The sequence below is a fragment of the Leptosomus discolor genome, chromosome 1 (genome assembly GCF_034619465.1).
Source record: "Leptosomus discolor isolate bLepDis1 chromosome 1, bLepDis1.hap2, whole genome shotgun sequence".
NCBI lineage: Eukaryota > Metazoa > Chordata > Aves > Leptosomiformes > Leptosomidae > Leptosomus > Leptosomus discolor.
Genome location: NC_141391.1, coordinates 14808676 through 14833820, shown reverse-complemented (window position 1 = coordinate 14833820; position 25145 = coordinate 14808676). Strand labels below are relative to the sequence as shown.

At 37.0% G+C, this 25145-nt stretch overlaps 1 protein-coding gene across 1 annotated transcript in view; it reads right to left on the bottom strand.

Annotated features, from left to right (window-relative positions):
* The window catches only part of ARHGAP42 (Rho GTPase activating protein 42), a 166795-nt gene that overhangs the window by 60349 nt on the left and 81301 nt on the right, over nucleotides 1-25145 (bottom strand). Inside the window, exon 4 of the mRNA XM_086481749.1 lies at nucleotides 16757-16828. Within this exon, the coding sequence (XP_086337875.1) occupies nucleotides 16757-16828 (72 nt within the window). The remainder of the gene's footprint in view (nucleotides 1-16756; nucleotides 16829-25145) is intronic.

Genomic DNA, 25145 nt, shown 5'->3' with positions numbered 1-25145 from the left:
TGCCATGAATGAAAACTTAGCAACCAGCTGTAAAAATAAACCACTTACTGATCAGCTGCAGCGACTAAAGTTCACAATGGTAATTATACTATATTATTAAACACATCATATACTTTCTATCCTGTAAAAAGTTCAAATACGTTTAGTATGAAAAATATGCACAATTTAATGTTCTCATTACTTCACAAAAGAAATATCTTCAAAAGACATCATAAGGAAAAGAAGGCACTTGACCCAACAAATTATTAATTAACAATACAGAAAAATTCCCAATGCCTTCTATATTTAATTGCAGTTATGCAGATATGAGGGAAAAAAGGCAAAAAGGCAAAAAGGAAAAAAGAAAAAAAGAAAAGCTTGTATTTTGCCTAGCAAGGGAAAAGAAGTTATATGAATTATCTTCCAAAATCATTTCCAAACACATTCTTTAAAGAAGGCGGCAGAAGGCAAGACTTGCCAAATGACCAATTAGCCACAAAATCAATTTTGTGGGACTGAAATCACAAGTCGGTTCCACAGCCACAGTTTTATCGGGAAATTCTCAAGTGCCAGGTCTTTATGATCAAGCAAGAGCAACCCGAGTATTTCACCATCTCCCTCGCTCACAAACAAAATTCAGTTCAGTTGATCACACACCACAGATACGTATCTTTTGAATAAAAGGTGCAGTTAGTTGCATACTGTCTTATCTTCTGAGACATGATGTGAAGGTGCTGGACTAAAAAAAATGAACTGGATTATTTTAAAATCCAAGTGACACAGGTGGCAAAGTCACCACCTTGAGGAAATTCCCAAGTCAAGAGGAAACTCAATTGTAGCAATGAAAAATGCAAAAAGAATTACTTTTTAATTTTTTTTCTATGTCACTGAAAGTTGGGAGTGTGGTCTGCCTGATCACAATATTGAAGCTTTTGGTGACAAGGTGCTGGAGGTCACTGGTAGATACCTTGTCCAGGAGACCATCTGCTTCAGAAGGTAACTTGCTGTGGCTTTTGACAATGAGGCCTGGGTGCAGATGACATTATGCCTGCACATCTGGGCTTGACCTTGTGCTTGCCTTTGCTGCCTCAGAGGTTGGACCAAAGGAATGAGACATGGAGCCACGGGCAAAGCTCTTGCAGGAATACCTGTGTCGGACAGTGAATCACCCAGCCCAGTGAGGCCAGCAACTCCTTCCCTAACAGATTTATGATATGAGCAGTAGGCATCTGTCTTGCCTCATGAACTATTCGTCTCAGAATCAAGTTGATACACAGGTAAATGGATGATTTGAAGTCTGGTCAGCCACTTGCGCTCACATTAACATAACCTTTATAACAAGAGTGGGAAAAGAGTCTGAAGCTGCTTGGTCAGAGTCAGAGAGAAAGGTGTGAAAATGGGGCTTGGCCATCTGAAATAGCTCCTCTTCTATCATACAGCATGTCAAATGCATGTCAATGCCAAGAGTAACCATTTACTTATCTAATGTGGTTCCCAATGCACCAAACACAGCCACCTGTATTTTGTGTTAACATCTACAACAAAACCTGTGAATTACATATCACATTATCTATTCTCCTTGTATGTTAAAAGGAAAACACAGAAAGTAAATGATCACATCTAAACAGACAGAACTCTATCAAGAAAAAAAAAGTCAATTAAACTAATTGTGGTTGCAAGACATCTTGTATCTCACGTGAAGCTTCACGATCTCCATGGCACCATACCTGAGGACACACAGAATTTGAAGGCTCTCTTGGTCTTCTGCCAGCAGTGCTGGCCTCCTCCCAGACTGCACCACTGTGCAGTAACAGATCCAGTCAACTACTAACTTCATAGTTTTTAGATCAGTTATGTTAAAGAGAAAACTAACAATTTTGAGTTTCCTTGCCACCAGGACAACTTCTGGCCCAAGCACAGTGTTTCCAGGGATAGAACATTCTATTAACTTCTTCCTTTCTTTCCAGATTTTAACACAACAAAATTTCTCCCTTCAAACCTAGAAGTGGACAAAGAATAAAGAGAAACAGACTGAGAATAAAGATCACTTGGCAGTTTTGACTGCATTAGTGTCTTTACTCAGTGATACGTCTGGGAATAAGGGTGCAGTGTCAGCAGCACAGTGTTTCTGGCACTGTACTATCACTCAGACATGTTTCTGGGAAAAGTCTAAAAAACACCGGCCCCAAAAGGTGAGTGAGTTCCCTTTGCTTGATAGGTCCTCTGCTATACCAGTAGAAAACACGTATTTGAATGTACTGAAGACTCTGAAAACTGTTTACTTCATAAAAATTAACAAAAAATAGATACACTCAGAAGCAGGTGATTCATTTTCTGGAAGAGAAGAAACATGTCAGTTTATGCCAAGATAACCTCACACACTCAGCCAGTGACTCACAGCACACAGGCACATCCTAAGTGGAATCACAAACTTATGTCATTCCAGCTTTAGCCTTTCCTTTGCAACCCTCAAAACACTCTTACACACAGCTGCTGCCCAAATTAATCATCTGAATCCTGGTCCCAGCATCTCTGCCCAAGAGACTAAGAATCCTGCTTTTCCACATGCCAGGAGGTTTACAAAGAAAGTTTCCATGCAAAACTATCTCCTCAAAGCTTAGGAGACAGAGGATTGCATCTGCCTCTAGATTCCACATTGGATCAAACCCCAAGGAGAAAAGATATGTGGCTGGATAAGACAGCTCTTGCTGTATTACCAGGACAGACAGCACCAGCCATGACACAAAGCATAAGGTATGTGGCCATTAGGAAGATGCTATTCCTGATCTCTGCACTACGTCTCTTATTCCCTTCATCCACCAGCTACCTTTCTTCCTTGCATGTCTTTCCTGCAAGTAATCCTCATCCTTTCTCTTTGCCATGGAAACTTAGCAATAATTTCTGTCAAAATATCAGCTAAAACATACGAAAAACCACGTGAGACAATTAAGAGGAAAAAATAAAAAAATCTAAATACAGAAAAAAAAGAAATTACAAAATATTAATCCTTGATGTATTTTACACTGATGTATGTGTCATCAATATCTTTTGTATAGACCAAGTTCTGCAGACTCTAAGCACTGTAAATTTCTCTCTATAGTTGTTTAATCATTCTCAGGCCACTAAGCCTTAACTCAGTTCAAAAATATTTACAGTTTTAAATGCTTCAGATTTCTAACAACCCCATTAGGAAAGCCCTTAACCAAACGCTCAGCTTCCAGCATGTAATGGAGCCTTACTACCTTCCAGTACCTTCTTGACAGAGTCAAGTCATGTTACACCACATCCAGGTTTAATTCCTGGTTTTGTTCTCTCTGCTCAGTTTTCCTCTATAGCTTTATTTCAAAACTGATTAAACAACCTCCAAAAAGAGAAAGTTATCTTTTCAGAAATAAATTTTGCTGAAGATACCACTAATTTTAGATGTGTCAGTTAGAAGTTTAACTCAAAAAATGTTCTCCTATCCCTCTTGTTTTACAGATAGCTATGGCTTTGAAAAGATCAGACATCAATTATTAAAAAGGTAACTGAATTGAGTCAGATAATTTTTTTCCTGTTCAGAAAGATTTTGATTCCGTGCTGTGACTAACCGTAAGCATGCAATAAATCACTGGCACAATTCCTACAAATTTTAACTACAAGTTGTATTTTTGGATGTAAAGTATAAATATTTATTATTTATTATTTATATTTAATATTTCTTATATTTTGAAGCTGACTGCTCTTTTCCAGCAGAACATCAAGAAATCAGATTTTTTTTGTTAGTCTAAGTTTGCCACTACTTTGTGTGCAGTATTCTATGTCAAAACTGTTACATGTATCTTCATAATTATTATACAAACTATTTCTCTTTATTTTTCATGAATAGCCTTTGCCATCCTTCTTATTTCTTTCTATTTTTTCTAGTTGCAATGACTTTTGGTGCTATACCAAAGATATTAGCACATCTTAATAAATCTTACATTTGTCCCTAAATAAATTTTTTTTACTTTTTTTTTTATATTTAAAGTTTAACATGCTAACCTTTAAAACAAAAAAAAAACCCGTGCATTTTGTTCAGATTAATTTTCAATAACAATACCCTTGCACAACCACAAATAAATGTGTTTTGTAAGAGGTGATTTTAAAAGGATGAAGCAAGGAAACAAAAATAGAAAACACTGCAAAGAAACTATTTGGAGAAAAATTTCAGTGCGAATCCCGTACTTAATTAGGAAACAAGTGAACATTGTGAAACATGGCTGTGACGATTTCTTTTTTTCCCCCCACCCAAAATTAGTACATATTTTTCTCACCAACTCAAGTTGAGATGCAGAAACTATAGAAACTGGCACAGAAATGCAATAGTAAGACTCAAATATAAGACACAATTGTCAGTAAAAGAAACTGAAGGCAATGGTGAATCCGCTGAGATCAATAAAGCCACATCCCCTTTCTTTCTCTTCGACAACAACTGCAAAAATGTCAACATAACAACAGACTGGAGACGGTTCATTGCTGGAATTTCAGACTTCAAATATGTTTTTCAAAGCCACCTTTTTCATTACCTTTCAAACAAAAATTCAAAATTAATTTCTAAAAAGTTACTGGAATTTTGTTTGGAATTGTAAATTTGGGGGATCATCTCTTTCTAAGTAGTAGGACAAAGAAAAGTAGAACTGTAGACTAGAAAATAAAATAAACTTAATATTGGAAAGACTGCTTTCAGCTGAGATCCTACGGATTTCCTGGAAAATGTGAGATCTGAGTCTCACAACTTCTCTTCTGAGGAGAAAAGAAATAAATTCACTTTCCATTTTCTTTTGCCTGATGTTCTGCTTAGAATTCTCATGGAGGAGTTGGTGGGTTGGGGTGGTAGTAGTTTATGGTTTAGTCATTTTAATAAAATTGAAATTATCATAGGCATCTGAGACCACAGACTACATTTTGATAGATGTCTGGATGGGGGGACTTCTTTTTCATAAAGATTTTGATTTGTTATGTGAATGCTCACAGTTCAAGATAAAGCCAAAAGAGATTTTCCACAAGGAAAAGTGGAAAGGGGGTATAAAACTCCTTGCCTCCTCCTCCCAATCAGAATTTAACATATCATGAGGCTGTAGGGTTTCTCCAAATCTGTGAGAAAGCTAAGAGGTTAAAGGTCATAATTTATATATTGATAGCAAATAATATTAAGTAGAACAAAGCTATATCACAGTTTATAAAGAAATGATTGCTGCTTAATATAAAATAGGGTTCATTTAGTCATAAATTATGACTTATGTTACTCATAACTGCTAGTGAAAACACTTCCAAATTGAAGCTGAATGCATAATGTAGAAAATGACATGTCCTAACAACTATAAATCTTCAAAATAATTCTTTACTAAAAAAGAACAACCATATGCAAACCATGAATATCCAGAAAAGAACATGGTGTAAGACACAAATAATTATAATAAAAAGAACATATTGCAACTATGAAGTATAACAAGGCAATAAACCGGGAATACAAGAGTGTTTAGCAGCACTAAAGCTATGAAGACAGATATTAAAAACTGACAGTTTAAAAAATAACCTCAATTAAAATCAGGTAAGAAAGGCATAAAACTAAAACATACTTTAAACAACCTAAAACTAATTTAAGTTTAGGATGGAGTTTCACATCTGTCTAAGATACTGAATAACCCTGCAAGAGATAATTTACTTTCAGGTTCATAAACTTCTGAAGAAAGCTTTCTTTTCTCTTTGTAATGCCTTGACAGATCCAAATATCAGGTATCAAAAGTGTTTCCTGGAAGACGAGAATCATAGAGCCATTTCCTAATACTTCTCTACGTAATTCCAACAGATGTGTGCAGATAGAAGGTACTTATCAGTGGAGACTAGGAAAAAAAAGGCAGAAAAGTTTCACTTTTTCTATGAGATCTAAAATTCTGTTCAAATTAAGAAGTAGTTACTATTCAATGAAGAAATGTTTTTGTAGGATGTAATTTTTTTTTTCTCCAAAAAATTCTCTCTTGAAATGGAAAAAAATATTAAAAGTTCCCAACACTGCTGTGAAAAGACATGCAAACCTGCCAGTGTTGGCAGGTTGCAAAGCAGGACACATTAGACTCCCTGTTATTCAGCAGCAGCGTTGTCTTGAGTTTATTTGGCATTTGAAGACTCCAGGAGTAGCTGTTAGATGTCTGGGAATCTGTTAAATCCCTGCCCAAACAGCATGACTGGTAAGTCTACACACATAATGTAGTTTTATTGTTTTTACTGTCTACTAAGTATGAAGTATTTTTGCTGGAATATCTTATTTAGGATATTAGCATGTTACTGCTTAAATAATATGAAGAAGCTTCCTAGAAGAGCAGAAATTGACTTTTTAAACTCTTCTCTGAAGCAGGTTTAGGATAGTTTTCTGAAGTTGAAAATGTTTTAACATAACAGCAAGAGGGTCTCCTGTTCCTGTGCCAAAGCTTGTGACTTTATACGATTTAAAAAAGAAAGTTACCCATGCTCTTTAGGAATTCAGAAAGAAGCTTGAATTAACTCTGTATACTTCATTAAAAGTCATATGGAATAAACTGCTCGTGTCATTAGCAATGAAGGTATTTGTTAGAAATCAGTATAGCTATATATGCTGAGTAGAAAGTAAATGACCACAGAAGATACAAGCCAACCCTAAATCATCACTTTCATGGTAAAGGAAAGAAGCCAATTCAGATTTGGGGCATGCTATTCTTCGTGAAAGTCAATCAGCAATACTACCTGTTGTGATTTAGAATATTCAAAACGCTGAAGTCACTGAGCTGGCAATACTATCGATAGAAACCTATTAAAGTTAATGCTTACAAAATCAGACGGAGAAGAGACCTTATCTGCTTGAGTAGAAAGTAATTCTATTTTTTTTTTTCTCATTATCTAGTTCTAGTACAAGCTTACAGAGCTTCCTAAAGTTCATTTAAAAAACTTCACAAAATCCAAAACCAATGCCTCATTTCCATAAGCATCAAATTCCATTCCGTTCAGATGACAAAGTGGGGCATACAGAAGGAAAAGAAGGTTTACAAGAAAAGACAAACATAATACCATCGCACAGGTCTGGTGGGTTGCAGCTGACTCTTCAATGGAAATAGTGCCACACAGCCAGAAGAAAAGCAACATTTGCAATGGATCTACAATAGAACATACTGAAGTGGTCTGGTCTTACTCATGGGGAACAGGCAGCTCCAAATTTTGTCTAATCATCCACGTCAGCACCTGGACTAAGTAGGGACAAATCTCTCAGCTTCACCCATGTTTAGACAGACAGAAGTTGGCCTTTCAAGTTTAGTAGTCATCCCAACTTGCTAACCAATGTTGCACCAACAGTAAAAAAAGGTTTGTTTTTCTTGATTGTCTAATTCTCATACCAAGGACAGAGAAGATAGACTTGGCTCTACAGTTACTAACATAAGTGCACAGAAATGCCACAGATATGAGATCCAGCTATGTGAAGTGTAGGCACAGCACAGGGCTGCTACAGGCTCTACAGCTTTTGTAGCATGATGTTTGCACTTGACAGTAAGGCTCGCTTTCATTCTAACAGTCAGAGCACTGAACTTCTTAACTACAAAAAGAACATCCGATTTTTATAAGTGTATTACACTAGTCAGCAACTTCCCTTGTTCTCCATGACTGCCTCTTTCCTGCCATCACCGCTTCTCTTTGTCCCCATTCCTCTGTCTCCCTAAGCAGCCATCACCGATTCCCCAAGCAGCTGCCTTGTTGGCATCCCACATCTGATGTTGCTGCTCTCCTCGCCCGTGTTCCTCCGCTCAGCACTGACTTTCTTTCCATCCCATGAGGCACACTGCCATTTCAAGTTCTCCATGCCTCCTTTCCTGTGCTAGATTCCCTCACAAACAAAGTGCATTTCAGGAATGTCCCAGCATGCCAGTAAACTAAGATGTGTATGAAAAGAATATTTCATCTGCAGAGTTAGCAACTATCTTCTTTCCTTTGTTGACTTAAAGAAAATGCAAAAAAACCTGCAAAGAACATAATGTCATTCAAATAAAGCATTTCTGACAGACTAGCTAGTAATATTACATACTCACTGCTTTATTTTAAAAGCAGAAGATAAAAATATTTCTTTCTTAGTGGTAATTTCTTTTTAAAAACACTCTTTGGGAATCTCTCCCCTGTCTATGCCAACCAATCGGCTGACACTGCTGACTTCAGCGTGCCAGCAGCACATTCAGCACAGCTCATGGTCCCACGCCACCTTCCACGTCATCGCAACAGGACTGCAACACTGATCTGAGGAAGCACTTGAGCCATGTTATGAGAAAGTTTTTAGATTAATACACACAACTGGAAGCTGTGCTGTTTACAGATAGGGAAAAAAAGGAAACAGTCTGGGGTTAATGTCAGAAGTGATTTTGTTTTGTTTTGAAAGTATCTATTTTCAGAGTCCCTCTTACAACACTGATAAAGGAACACAAACTACCACGTTGGGGTGAAGAGTCATGCCTCCCCAGTGGTGTTGTTAAGCTCAACCAGTGCTCTCCGTTTACTTCTTAGGGAGGGATGATCTTCTCATCAAAATAATCATCTGAGACAAGTCCTTCTTGGCAAGCTCCACAGGAACAAATGGTTCTGTGGTGGCTACTGTAGCTGAAAGATCCTGAAATAATGAAGATGGTTCATTTGGCAGAAGGATGGGGCTCTTAGTGCTCCCATATCTACACCGAGATACATTAAAGTTTCAAGCAATAATGCCCATCTTTTGTTACAATATGGAAGTGATACTTTCCAGCTACTATCACCCACTACACTTGGAATAGAGATATTTTATACTCCCTTTGCCAAAAGCAAAATTGCTATAATGGTAAGAGAGTGCAAGTTTGTATATTCCCAGGCCTCTGCAGAATGTGCTGCAAAGATAGAACAACATACTGGATGAAAGGAAACTGATGGTGATACAGCCACGTGTTCCAATCAAATGATTTTCTGTTTAGAATGGAAAATGGAATTCCGCCGTTGGTGTGGAATAAAGACTCATAGACTCAACATCATCAGACTAATGCCCAAACACAATAGATCTATTTTTAAGCTGTTGTTTTAAAGACACCACAGAAGAAAGGGAAGCAATGGAGAAAGAGATCTTCATTTTCCCAAAGACTGCTGAAGAAAACCCCAATGTGTTACAGAATAAAATTAACTTATAGCCACGTAAAAAGCCTCACGATTCAAGTGTTAAGTGTTTGGTACAGCTGTGGCACTATGCAACATCCATGAGCACAACTCTGAAGTAGTCCCTGTTGGCAAAGAGAATGGAGTTGCCTTTCTGAAAACATGACAAATTTGGTTTAACAAAGGATGCCAAAATTCAGAGTGGAATATTATTTTGAGCGTGGCAGGGGAGTAGGTGCCATTGACAAGCTGAATGGAGACTGAGACCTTGTGCAGGGAGCAGAATACTAAACTCTCTGCTTCCTCCAAGACCTGTCCTGCTCTGTGTCACAGGCAATTGGCCACTTCCTATATTTCTCTTAAATCTCTCCTGAGATTCTTGAAGAGTCTCATCAACAACCTTGAGACTTGTTTTTCAGGTGTGGAATGTAATCCTCTCTACGCTGCAGCTGAGAGCAAGGCTAGAAAGGGCATAATAGATGCGTACTATTATGAGAGATAATAGTACTGAGATAAGCTTTTGGGTTTGTTTGGTTTTGTTTTGTTTTTTTTAAATAAAATTTGAGAATATTTGCTAAATCCTCTATGCCTCGAAGTACTATACAGTTCAGTTCCCTTGTGAACTGGAAATTAAGTTTGAAGGTGAATGTCCTTACTTATACTTTTAATCATGGCTCATGAGTCCAGCAGGATTCTAGCAGCTGCACAGGGTCAGGATGCAACCCTCCTGAATCCTTCCTGTGACACAGATTACAGTGGGATGATTTAAATTAGCAAGGAAAAAAACCTTAATTTAATTAGAAAATGTGCATGGTTTCTTGCATTTTTATGTTCTTTTATTGTTTTCCAATAGAAAGGCTGACACTTGCTACCTAAGTTTTTATTATTTTTTTTGTTTGTTTTACTACCTGTAGGTTTTTTAAATATAAATGGTTCTTTTTGACAACAAAAATACACTGCATACTCACTTGAGCAATTCCCCTGATTAACATCTTTATTCTAAGCCTCCGTTCTTAAATGTTATGGCAGAATACGGTAAATTACATCTCCTATTTACTATAAAGGACTAATTTATTAACCCTTAATTTATATCTGTTTTCTTTTGGATGCAAATTAGAATTTTATTGAAGTGCAGAAAAAAACACAGTTTCAGAAACTTGTTTTAGTCAGTCAGCCAATTAATCGTACTAACTTTTAAGAGAAAGAATGCTTTTAACAGAATTTATTAAAACAGATTTTGCACATCATATTAACTGGTTTACCAACAAACAATTGCAGTTAATGGATTGAACTCACAGTTTTTAAACACTGTGTCCATAATCTTTTAGTTATGGGATTTGAGTTTTTGCTCTTGTTCTTTAGAGCAATACACTAGGAGTGAAACAAGCTTTTAGGATTGCTATCTGTTTTTTCTTAACTTCCTAGAAGATGCTCAACTTTAAACGAAACAGTTATTGAAGTAAACTGTAATCAGAAAATAATTTTGCTGCATTTGCAGAATGACAAGAGCTGTCCCAAGTAGATTAGTTGCTTCAAAAAACCTCTGAGTCCAGCTGCCCAGCCAGAGATATCTCCCAGCTTAATGGTTTGGCTTTCTGCAGAAGAAAAGAAGACTGCCTGAAAAGATGAAGTATGTGCACACCAGGCTTTTCAGCACTATTTTTGAAACTTACCAAAAATTTCATGTGCAGAAGCATAAAAGAAGCAGTGGCTAGTCATATCATTACTACAATTGTTTCTACTTTAAAAAAAATAATTTTAATAGAGATTATCAAATTGATGCAAGTCTTCACAGCTTCTTATTTCCATAAATTTATTTAGATAGCTATATTTTCAAGTGAAAATGCATTCAATCTACTTTTTAAATCATTTTTATACTATACATTTTCATTAAATGCAAATGACAAAGGGAGAAGCAGACAGCTGCAGCTGATAAAGCAACAATCCAGCTACTCCAGATTTTAGTATCTGGGTCAATTCACAGAAGACTCCATATACAGACACTGAAATCCAGAAGGAAACAAAATCAAGATGAAATAACATCAAACATTTTAAACAATATTTAATATGAGGAGGTTTTCAAATTTTCAACTTTTCCTACAACTGTCACAAACAAAATTTTCCATTATAAAACCAATTTTTTTTTACGCTTAGCTTTCTAATTTCTCAGTTTTTGCATCTGTCAATACCAGTTTAAATAAGATACCGGATTACACAACATATGCTGAATTATTTATCAGATAAAAATTATCTAGGACCAACACCTCAGAGTTAAGCGTATGTATAAATGCAATTTACAACTGTCTCACAGTTCACAAACTTAATCCATAACTCAAGGATTTATATAAGTAACAGAAAACCTAAAGAAAACTTGTACTTCTCTATCTACCAGAGATAGATCCCTAAAATCTTGTAATATCTAAGTTTGCCACTTGAGATTTTTATCAGTACAGCATATTTTTTGGTTTACAGCTGTGTCATGACCGTTGAGTAGCCTCAGTTCTCCATGCTCAGTCATTTAATCTTACACTTTCTTCCCAAGCCTCCAATCCTCCTCCTCCATCTTGGCAACACCCCCACCTACAGCAACCTCAAGCTGTCTCAGCACCACAAGATTTTTTTTTTACCTGGTTATTACCGAAAATAAAATAACAGAGTGATCTCAAACTGCCTCTTGGGATCTTCTAATTAGTAACTTCTCTCAGACATTCTCTCCCATAAACAAAACTCATTGCCCTTTCCCCATCAGCCAGTGCCTTAGATTTGGTTTTTTATACTAACCCCCATCTAAAATAAATTATAATGTCTCACATAGAGTGCTTTAAAGGCCTTGCTGAAACAGAAATAGGTTTGATCCACTGTGTTTCCTTGCCTATAAAATAAATTATCTTATCAAAAAAGATATCAGGTGACTGTGGTAATAACCATTTTTGGGAAACTGTGTTGCATTTTAACTCAAAATATTTGGCCATCAATTATCCTGGCCTGGCCTCTATTTCTGCTTCCTTCGCCTGGCCCCCTCCCCTCTATTGTTCAGATTGACATTAAAATATCCCCAAACTAGTGGACACAAGTACCAAACCTTCAGTAACAGATGCTGTTTATACTGAAACATCTTCCACTGTACCTACTAGAGCAAGGTCATTCACTTTTCTCAGTTAAAGGACAACAAGTGCTGTAATTGACTAGATACCAAGGAAAGCGGTTCACAAAATGGGCATTCTGGCATTTCTAACTGGTCCCAGATACCTACCTAAAACTCTGCTTTGACAGCTTTCTGACAGACTTTAAAAAATGGGGTTATTTTTGTTTCTTTTATGCTCCTCAACTTCTGGACAATCCAAACAAAACAGAGAGAGCATGCCAGCTCTTGCACGCCTGCATCACGTGATTATAAATGTGAACATAGACGCAGGAAAATTAACCCCAGCATTGAACATGGATTTGTTTCCCAAGTAGAAAGGAATCCATGGCTTCAAATGAATGAATGAAATGAAATAATAATAAAAAATAATCTTCCTGGCCAAAATAAATAATTTTATGAAACAAACAGATGGAATTCTAAGGAGGAAACAAAACTCTCCTTTTTAAGTCTTAAAACCAAAACTGCTTCTGTTGTCTTTGATCTGATTTCAGTTGTACTAAAGGTCAATGAACATTGGAACAAATATTGCGAAATACTGTAGTCAATGGATGAAAAGAAACATGAAAGTTTGGCCTTATTGTACATAACACATCACACAATGATCTCACCAAAGTTACCAGCTGGGGACTTGCAAACCACATTTACCAAATAAGGCAAAATGCTTCGTGCCTGAAATCCTTTCCCAGTTACCTCACCAGGCTTTTGCTCGCGTTTCTACAATAATTGCAGAGGTCATTTTTTTAAACTCAGATGGAGTAAATCAACAGGCTATCCAATGCAAAGCTGGGTTTGTGTAGTCTCTGGAGAGAACTCAGCTTTATTTAAACTGAGTGTGTACAGAAAAGGAAGAACTGAAATATGTGCAATAAAAACAGAAGAGCGAGTAGTATAAATCGAGAAGAGCAAGAGACGTAGATTTGTGTGTTGCTGGTTTGATTACAAACACTAATGTTTTATGGGGAATGTTTCTCAAATTTGTTGGGTACCTTTAGGTTTTCGAAGTGCATGTGAAGAATTTATCTTTAACGTTATTCTTGAGATGTCCCAAAAAACACTTGAACTTTGCACTCTGGGTTTATGCTGTCCTTGTATTTAAAATACAGCTTTGTAACATCAACAGGACATATTTTATCCTCCACATTCTCTTTGATTTCTGTGATCATATTTATTGCCTAAACGATACAGCTTTGAAGAAGGAACAAGATATTCAGATTTTCTATATTAAACACAACAATAGGGTAGTCCTACCTAAGTTCACTGTGGTAGTAAAAATCTTGCAAAGTTACTTAGTATTAAAATAAAATGGCGATTGTCATAGTGAAAACCATCACTAATTTACAACATTTTATCTTTTTTCTCCTCTGTGTTTGTGGAGGGGAAGGGCGGTGGGTGGGGAATTGCTTGTTTTTATCTCCAGCTGAATTTTATCTGGTGCTTTAGAAAAGAAAGAAAAAAGCCTAGTAAGCACTCACTCTCATAATCTTCCCCTCCCCAAAATCAGACAGTAGTACCTAATATCATTTACTGTTACGTATATTGGTAACACAACTACCCAATAAATTTTCCTCCACAAAGTTGGAAACACAACTGAACAGGGTACTAAAATCAGTAATTTCAAACTCCAGTTAGAAGAGAGAGAATCCAACACTCACTACTCCTTATAAAGTCCACTCTCACAACATAAGTCTGATCGCAAAGACCAGCTGCTTGCACCTCTAGCTGCGGCTGAAATTGCCAATGCAAAAGGCATATACAATTAACCTCGCGCTTCTATACCTAATCTCTTAAAATGTAGGTCCATAAGATGTTATGAAGCAAATTAATTGTAAATTCACAGCTCTAGAAATATATAAGAAGACATAACTATCAGCTATCCTGTGGAGTCTGCACCATCTCAGCCTCTCTTTGGAGCGGAACACATACACAGAAATGGTTTTGATTTTTTGCAGGGGAGAGGGATGATAGAAACAGGAGTTTGGGTTTGATTGTTGTTAGTCATTACTAGAGGAAAAAACAGCTCAAACCTGGTATTTCAGAGCAAAAAGTAAGAGTTGATATACGGTCCATACAGCTGACATGTTTAGAGAAGACTTCAAATAAAGAGTGACATTCTCAGTGTACTGTGAAACTTGTGCTGAAATCTGAGCAACAACAAAACTGTCTACGTTTGGCTATCAGTGCAGATCACCCCAGAGGAGTTCAAAGAGCCAAATCTCTGTGCAAACCTTCATTATCTGCAGATTAATAACTAGCAAGCTCAATTCATCCCATATTTATAAGAGTTCATAAATGCTCTAGAGTTGAGCCCAGCGAACAGAAGTGGAGGTAAGCAATCTGACCATGTACTCTACTAACAATGGTTTCAGAAAGCCCAGATTTCTATTCTATTTCATACCAGTCTCGTTATTCCTAGATGACATGTTGCTCTTTTGTAATTTCTAGGAAAACAGTATTAAATTTAATTAATCTCTCACTTCTTTGTGTTGATTCCATTTAGTTAAAGGCCAACTATAAATGCTTCCGCTGATAATCATTTCAGAGGTGAATGTTTGTATGGCAATCTGGGTTATGCAGACAGTCTGAATCTCATTTTTGAGCTTGACAGTTGAAATCCACGAGCAGTGCAAGAAAAGACGAATTTGACATTTCATGAAACAACGAGCTTGGAGAGCTCTCTATATGGTACTAATGTGTCAAGCCAGTATCCTGGACTGCCCAAAACACACACAGCGCTACATAATAAAGTGCATTAGACACTGGAATAAGAGTTAGCTAAGCCAGGCTCTCTGCTCTCGCCTGAACTCATTCAGTACACTGTTGTGTGACCACAGACAAGTCAAAATGATCACTGTTTCCACAAATTATATAAGATGGGCAAATGCCCATATTTTATCTGGAAGGGATATGGAAAAGAAACCAGCTGTTGTGACATACCAAAGAGAGAGAACTCAACCTGTCCTCTAGTGGCCTGCCTTTAATGTTAAATACTTGCTGATTAAATAAACAAAGGAGTAATCTTCAATTAGATCATTAAATATGTGTTGACATCTACTGAGTGATATGTTCAAAGGAGACATGAGTGTCTTACACAGTTCTGCAAAGTGCCCCATGAGCTGCCTGTGGTTCATCTCTCTGAGGTACCAGGACAGTCAATAGTATGACAGGTTGGGCTTTCAAACAGGGCTCTCTGCCCTTCATTTGGGGGTAATGAAATGGTAACACAAAGAACTGAACAACACAACTACAACCCACTGAAAACTAAAAATAATTTTGTGCTGGGATTGAATTCGGATTTGTGCAGCACGGTAAATAAACTCCCAGCCCTGCATCTCACAGCAGCACAGGGGTGGGACAAGAAAAGAATGCAGTTGTACACAAAAACATATCAAGTAAGAGGGTAAAGAACATCCATTTCAGAGAAACCTGACCTCAAGTTCACAGTAAAAATACTTCTCATTTACTTAGTTCCTGTGCGGAAGCAGCCTCATCTGTTTGCTACACATCCACAATATCAGTACAAAAAGTATAAAGCTTCCGTCTCCAACAGCTCTGTTCTGAGGTTTGAGTACAGCACAAGCGCAACCTCAGCTACAATATCAAAGAGTTTGGGTTTTTTTGTAGACATTTAACCTTACAACGGAAAATTTCCCAGAAAATTTTATGACCTCTAATACAAGATGCAAAATGCTTCAGAACTAGCATATTTATGTAGACCAAAGGAACTGTTACTAACCATACCCCTAATTGACTACTGCAGCCTTTATGCATCTCTCTGAGATTGTGATCAAAGCAGTCACTGATAACCAGACTCCAGGATCAGACTGAAAATAGCTCTTCTAGACTAACAGTTCATTCCAGCATCTTTTTCCCCAATACATCTGATTTCCTGGTATAGACAACCTGCACTGTTTCTGTAACACAGATATAACATTTTAACACCAAAAAACTGGCTTCAATCACCAACTGGAGTACTTCCACCATGGGAAAATCTCGGGGCAATATGAAGATGAATACTCTGTCAAAATGAATATGAATTACTGCACTGCATCAGCCATGTAAAGTGGATAGAGAAAGCAGAGACAGAAAGAGAGTATGCCTAAAGTGCACTGACTTCTTTCGGTCTTTATACTTGAGGGCCACTGCACTATAGCAGCTGTTTGAACTCTCTGTGCGGGTCTGCGTTAACCCAAGATGCAACATAAGGTAAATGCAGACATCAGAAGGCGAACACAATTCCAGACGGCAAGAATGTGCAACAGCAGCAAGAGCGGTACCCTATGCATATTATCAGTCTTTAAACTCCGTTTCTAAATCATCTCCTTCTCTGAAGCAAAGAATCCAGTACAATTTAGTAACACATTAACGAGGATGGCATCAAGTATGTTTGAATACAAAATGCCTGTTTTCAGTCCAGCCTTCAAAACACACTGATAAACTCAAATAAACATGAAATGAAAAAGAACTGTTTCCACAGTCACTTACTTTTGCTGCTCCTATTTGCTCTTTACGAAATTTCTCCAGTGGTGCTATTAGCACATCATTAGCATTCTGGATCTGCAAAGTTAAACATAAAGCATATTTTTTTAATATAGAATATTTGCAGAAAGTGGAGTCATTGTAACTCTGCCAACGTGCAAGATTGAAAAAATCATGTCCGTAACATTCTGGTAAGAGCATATGGGTAGGAGTCAAATAATTATGTTTTCTTTACATAAAACATACAACACACATGTTCACTAGTCCATTATGGAACATTTCCATGAATAACTAAAGTAATTGCAATGAATGATGTAGTACATTTATCTACAAGAAGGGTTTTCTGGTATTTTATTTCCATTTCTTGCATCTTGCCTAAAACCAGATTAGAAAATGAAAATTTCCAGGAACACATCGTGGCAGAACAGAGAGGACAAACACAGTAGTACTAACAGCCCTGCCTAAAAAAGCTTATGTTTACAGAATCTGAATCTTTGACAGTTGAATTCTTTCACCTATTTCTTTGGATTATATACCTAGTTGTACTGAATAGAGGAGAGTAAGGCAAAGAATTATAAAAAGAAAAGTGGACAATTCATAAAACACTGTAGATTGAAGTAATTAACTTTTCCATTTTTTAAAGTAATTTAAGATGTCCTGCAGCTATTTTTATCACTTTAACCTAAACCAGGGTTCCTAATGAATCACAGTTTTACCCTGATGGCCTCTGTTTATTTAGTGTAAATCCAGTCCTGGGAACTCCTCTCTGAAGACCATTCCCAGCAGTGACCACCCAAAGTGGTCCCCAGTCATCTGGGCTGCAAACACACATGCAGCAGAATACAAATGTCAGCCATGCCATTGCGCCACTCACCAAAAAATGGTAGCATGATTTCGCTATGTGCCTTTTAGGGACAGGCAGAATAACTAACCAAATTGACTTTACCGCAGAAAAAAAACAGAAGAGACTAAAACCTGCCAATACATCAGAAATAAAGCATAACAAAACACATTACAATATACTATTATACTAACTACAGGCAAAATTTTAGCTTTTCTACATGAATAGCTTTTTTCTCCTCACCAGTCCAGTCTTTACCATACTCATCACATTCCACATTTGGGCCTTGGCAGGTTTGGAGGTCTGGGCAAAGCTAACATGTACCCAAGCCAAATACGAATGAATACAGCTCTTGTGACTCTTCCATAACAATAATTGATAAGTTACATTGTCAGTTGAGCACAAAAACTCCCCAAAAGGCTGTAATAATAAACATATAGAATAAACCCATTGAAACACGAACATGTTTTCTTTCTCCCCAAACTTAACATTGCAATTTGAAAGACCACAGAATCACCGCATCTCTCAGTAGGGCAAAGTTTCAGGAAAAGTTGAGACTCTCTTTGACATCCTAGTGTAACAAAGTCCAAGACAGCAAAGCCAACCCTCGGCATACTCAATGATGCAGTGATCAAAATGTACTACATTTAAAAATAAAAATCAGGCACAGAGAACGAGGAGGAGTGTTTTCACTGTATTCACTGAGCTTTCACTGCATTCAACACCCTTCATCAGTTCAACTGGAACAGGCTACAAAGCTACGTTATTCTCCAAGTGAGCATGTCCCAAGAATATATAATTTTTAGGCAACATCTAGCAATCTAACTGAGACTCAAGAATTTCTACAAGGCAAAGTGCATGCACTTCACAAAAGATAATTTCTATCCCAATGATCACTAAGTAAGACAGATTAAATTAACAGGGGTGCAAAATTGTAAAATGACTTGCCCACAGTCAGGCAGAGTTGCAGTGCATACATTTGCAAGCAGCAGCTGGAAGTTTTGATAGCTCACAGAACATGTACATGGCTCTGGGCACGTACAGAAATCACAAAGGCTTGCTGGAGTCACTGGTACAGAAGTGTGGATCTATCTTTTCTTTTTTTTTTTCATGTATAAGTTTTTCTCTGCCTTTTAGATTTGTTGCTATATACAGCAGCAATATATTAAATACCTCACAGTTCAACTAAAAGAGACATTCATATTATTGAAGCATTTACTACCGGTACCAGCAATCACTGCTAGTCCTGTTGCTAATCATTGCCAGTCAAACTTAACTCCACTGGAGCTAAATACGGCTCTTCCCTTCGCACAATGCTATCACATTTAGGCAGCCTCCACACCACACCAGGAGACTTCGCTTCATGTATTGCTCTCTTGACAGCCTTAAAGTGACTGAAACACACCTACAATGCATCTCTCAACGCTGCTGCAAAGCAAATGAAGTATCTTGGAAAAAAAGGATCCTGCTTCAAACACTGTGGAAGAACATATCCATAGGAAGCATACGGCACTGGGAGGAGTCGTCTGGGAAGTGAGTGGCTTTGCTGGGCTGAAGCACAATGTTATTCACTCCCACAGTTACATATGCAACTGGGAATGGACAGTAAGTATCACAAGGCTAATTAAAAGATGTTACACAGTTCTGTGCCTCTGAATAGATCTGCTGAGCCACGTCAACAGAATCATAGAATCATTTTGGTTGGAAAAGACCTTCAAGATCATCAGGCCCAACCATTATGCTAACACTGCCAAGCCCACCACTAAACCATGTCCCTAAGCACCACATCTATACATCTTTTGAACACCTCCAGGGATGGTGTCTCCATTACCTCCATGGGCAGCCTGTTCCAATGCCTAACCACTCTTTCATTAAAGAAGTTTTTCCTAAGCTTGGCTGCAAGATTCTACTGATGAGAGCCCTGATGTGGCAATTCATCTCCCAGCAAAATCAAGAGCCAGGCAAGTAATTGGCTTTGGCTTTGGGGAGGGAGAACATGCCAGCAAAGTACCAGAGAGAATCCTGGCAGAAGCATTTCAACAGCTGGTATTACAAGGTGCGGAATGCTCTGTGAAAAGACTCACATCGATTTCCATCATGTTGTGCCTAGCTGAACCTGAAAATTATAGGGAAAGAAGAATTTTTGCTTTACATATCCATTTATTCATTTCCTTTCATTGCCAACTGCTATCACTGCAATTACTTTACATCACAGTTTCCTTGTTAAGAGTTACAAATTGGCATACAGCCCTCCCCTTCCCCCCAATGTAGGATTCTAAATCTTCCACAACCATTTCTGTAGAAATCCGATTGCTTTAGATAATCTGAAATTTTCACTGTGTGGTCCTAACAGAGTAACTTTCTTCTTGCCAAGATGATAATCCTTCTCCTACTCAGTTATTTGCTAGGTTGAAATCACAGACACTTGGAACAGGCAAACAATGTCAAAAATACTGTAATGGTTTCTGTAAATAGCAACTTCAGAAATCCACGTTGTGTTTAAAATACAGATCTTATCTTTAAAAGCTTATTCAGATTAGTCACACCTTTATAGAAGTAATACTTTCTTGATACAACAGTTATTGAACGCTACACAGTTCCAGCTCCCAGCATGGCTAATATGCAGCAGTCAATCAAATACTGTGGTTGTTTCTCATTTGGCAAAAGCACTGGTCTTCCTCCAGAAAAAGAATGAAAAACAAACAGACAAACAAAAGAATCACGCAGTTTTAACTTAGTGTCAATTCTTCAGTCTTTTTCTAATTAACATGGTAGACAAGTATTAGGCAGACATAATAAGAAAATATTACTTTGACAGTCGAGGGAGCTACATTAGACCTAGTGAAAAAGAAACAGATTTTTCTGAACGGAAGAACTTAATCAACTTTTAAACTCTGGTATGTATAATCCCGTCTATTTAGCATTACTAATAAGAATACCATTAAAATAAGTACCACCAAAATCACACTGAATTTGTAAAAAAAACTTGAAAAAGAAATATTTAAAAATTGAAAATGATTTTTCTAAGCCAGCTTTGACAACTTATGAGGTCATTCTCTGTTTGCATAACTGCAACATTTCAATATGCTCTGACAGTCTTCAAGCCAATGTGGTGAAGCCCCTTAAGCTGTCTTTTCTGATTCATTGCTCTGTCCCTGGCACTGTCCAAGGCCAGGCTGGATGGAGCCGTGAGCAATCTGGTAAAGTGGGAGATGTTCCTGCCATGGCAGGGGGGTTGGAACTAGATGATCTTTGCGGTCCCTTCCAACCCAAACCATTTGATGATTCTATGATTTTCCACCTTTCCAAACCACTGTCTTTCCTTCCAGAAGTTAGCTGTGAAATTGAATTAACATACCAATAATGAGATTAAACTGTGGTTTTGACACATCACAGAGAAATACCACATCTATACTTGGAAACATTTTTGATTAGCAATTTTTTAAACTTCTCTTCCTTACTAAAAGTTTCAATTATCAGTAGAATGAAGAAAAAAATACAACATCAAGTAACATAACCTTATGAGAATCATAATTATTACACTATGCTAGAAAGAGAAGAATAAAATTTTTGTAAACATATCTGAACATTTCCATTTCTAGATTTTCTTAAATTTAAATCAATGTTACTTTTTTGAATGAGTTTTCTAGCCCTGAATTTGGCACAGTATATGATATGCAGACTGTACATCCATCATTCCTCTTCATCTTCTTTTACTTAGGTAGCACCAGTGGCTATAAACAGAAATCTAACTAAAACTTTAATGAAGCTGCTTATTCATTATTAAATACTAACACAGAAATGTTAAGCCCTGAAGCACTTTACAAGGTTTGAGATTCACCTGGCAATCTACAATGTTGAATTGCAGTAAAAAGAACAGTTAATACATTTTGAGCTTTATATTTTGGTTTGTAGAGCTAAGAACTAGGTAGGTCACAAGGAGAATTATGTTTACAGGATTCCCAATTGCCAGAAGATGACAGCAACAATACCAAGCAAGTATTTTTACAGTGACAGAATTAGGAATTAAATCAAGCTTATCTGAATTATATAAAATGCTTTAACTATGAAAAACTTCTGGTTTATATATTGTATCTGAGAAAGACATTTTTTTGCTCCAAATCTGCTATGAGTACTTTTCACTGAAACACAGAATTGTTACACTGGCATATGGGAAATAAAATTAATTTCCCTGAATGACTCATGAATTCTGAAAGCTGACAAACACTAATTTGCTTCATGTTGGTAGAAAACTTCTAGAACATACCAATTAAAGTCATTCAAAGCAGGCAACAAATCTCATAGCTAATATATTCATAGTAATGCATTTCTAATGTAGAAACATTGCTCTGCTAGATAAAAAGAATTAATGTAACTTGAAATCCTTCTCCCAATTCCTAACAATTCCTAACATCTGATCTGTCAGAAGAAACACTTCTTTCAGTCTGTGGCCTGCACCGACAGTTCCTAATCAATACAACTTCAAACACAACAGCAGAGACCAAATACAGAAAACCAGGTATTTATGTAACTTAGTTATATATCAGGTTTACATGCTACAAAAAATATAAACATGTAATGATAAAACATTGGTCATGTATTTAAGCCCTCTGTTTTTATTTTAAAAGTTAAAAAGTGAAGTATCGCATAAAGTTAACAATGTGAACTTCAGCGCCTGTAACTACTTGACCTTAGTAGGACAAACATTTTTACAGCTTTGTACAGAAAACTCTACATAGACAAATCACATACTTGGAAAATAAAAAATGTAATATATTTGAAGTTACCTTAATCCCTCTCACATTTACAAAAAAAAAAACCAAAAAACCCAACAAACATCAAACTAGCAATGCCAGTTATTTCAACCACAAGTTGAAACTGAGATGATGTTAAAGGAAGTTTAGATTACAAAGTTTTAACTACAGACTAGTAATAACATAGGTTGGACACTTCCACGTACAATGTGTAATGCAGTATTCATCTTCTTGGCACAAACCTAGTGCAATATCAAGTAGTCTTAACACATCACCACACGGGGATGCTTATAAACCACAGGCCAATCAAGGCTGGGAGTTGTTATATAGAGACGAATAAATTATTTTTCTCTAAGTTTTTTTAAGTGAATGCTATTTTTTAAATTTTCTATATTGCATAGCTTATGTTTAAAAATAAATTACTATAGTGTCATACCTGAAAATGACTGTTTCTTGAAATGGTCAAAAAATTACACAGGAGAGTAAGCACAAAGACTGCCTTTAGCACAGAAAGGCCAGTCTCCTTATGGAGTCCTCATGAAAGATTAGAGGAAGAAACACTCCTCTGAAGAACAATATACCTAGCTTCAGAAGTTAGGTCTCCTTAAGGAGCTCTTCTTTTCTACAGATTACAGAATAAGCAGAAGAAAAATCAGCCACCCTTGGATAAAGTTGGTCTTCGTGAATATTCCTGGCCTCACATTCTACTGTCAACTTTTTAAACCAAACATTTTTATTCTAAAAATTACACATTGATATAAAGTGTATATATACACAGAAAAAAATATGGTATGTACACACAGTATTTTAAACTTAACATTGCAATTATAATTTCAGTTTTTCTGTATCTTGACTTTGCAATTACTCGGTAAGGGTCTTGGCAAATAAAGGCTTCCTGATACATTTTTGCCTCAGAACATTCAATTATAGGTCAGTGGATAACCTAGATTTGAAAGCTTTATCTTTTCAAGTATTTGCCATCAGATTCTGACCTGTTTTTTTTCCCTTTCAGAAGTATTTACTATTCCAGAAACACAGATTTTCAGAGAGATGAAGATAGGAGTTTCATTGAAGCCTCCATATTCTAGAGACAAATATCCTACCGCAAGAATGGTCTGTCTTTTTACCTCTGCAGCCTCTAATGATGTTGTAGTACTTTAACATTGGATATCAACTCCCGTTCTGCTCCCATCAATTCCTCTTTCTATTTCCAGGCTATGAAAAATTGACAAAGTTAGAGACAAGTACAGATGCTGTATCCACTTCTGTATGAACCAGGAAGAGATCCTGAACTTCCCTGTCATCTGGGAAGTGATATCCTTTAAGGTTCATCTGAAAAGAAACTGGTGGCATACCCAGTTTTTTGAGTGATGCTGAGACAGAGGCAAGTGCTACTAGAAAGCATGCAACCTCATTTATGGGGAACTCTATTTGATCTTGAAAAGTAGATCATTGGTGAGACCTTAAGATCTGACACAGCTTAGGATACTTTTGATGGAATTCTGACAATCCAATATCCTGACCAAAACGAGAAACTCTTGCACAGCTCAAATCTTTCTGGCACAGAGAAACTTAAGGTGGGGACTGCAGGAGAGAGTGACCCTAACACTGCCAAAGCTCTCCACTTCCACAAGCAGTTTTGCCTTAACTCCACTCATGCAGGACTCCTTTGCTGGAGGCATCAGCTCACCACTCCTATGCTCACCAGCCTTCATTCCTCCCCTCTGCCCATGAAGCTTTCCTTCTTCACGACACTGAATTCCATGCAAGCAAGAGACCTCCAACTCCACAGTTTATTCCCCTGATATATTCAAATCCCACAACAATTAGCCAAGTATTCAATCTGACCTGCTGCCCTTCCTGTGACTTGATGCTTAACCACGGTGACACTGGAGGAATTTAAAAGGAAAAAGACAAAAAAGAAAATTCCAAGAGGAGTGTGCTGTTGAACCAGAGACTGAAGAAGAAGGGAAAATAAAGTTTTAAAAGCTATTTTTAAAATCAGAGGTTTAGTTCTGTTAAACCCTTCAGTTCAAGCAAGCTACTGCAGAAATTTTTATTATTGTGCATATTGCAAGACAGTGCATCTTTTACACACATCAAGATAACAATACTGCTCTTTAATACAAAGAGACCTTGCACATTTTCATATTTTTTTCACTTCTTTTTTGTGAAAAAACCTATTCTCCTCTTCCAGACAGAATTCAACCCTTCACAAAATTAATAGCCTACCAATGTTAATTTTAACTCTGCTTTTTCCTCCACCAGTCTCCAGTACAGGTAAGCTACAGGGCAAGTTAGGTAAAGAGTATCACACCAACTGTAATTAAGACAAGTAGTAACAGAAAGAAATTACATTCCCAAGTTGAGAAGGAAAAAAAACATTTCATCATTCTTGAAAGCATGATGATCACTAGGACTGTACTTGTACCATTTTGTGTGCTCATTTAACAAAGAAAAGCCAAGGACCTCACTGAGGGAAGCTAATTCAAAGAATACTCCCAGGACTGCACCTGAAGGGGAAAAAGAAATAAAAAATAAAGAAAATAAATAATCAAAATCAAAGAACAAACAGTCCCAATCATGCTAAGAAGATTGCTAAGCACAGTATAAAAACAAGCAGAGTACTGTGACTATCTTTGTAATGACTAACGATGCGACCTTGTCTCATAAACTGGGGAGAATATCAAATACCAGTAGGTCCTCTCAGGCTCTCTCTCCTGTTAGGTAATTTCCTTTGTTCCTCCCAAGTATCAGGCAAGGAAGAAAATGTTATCATTTGCAATCCATACATTTTGCA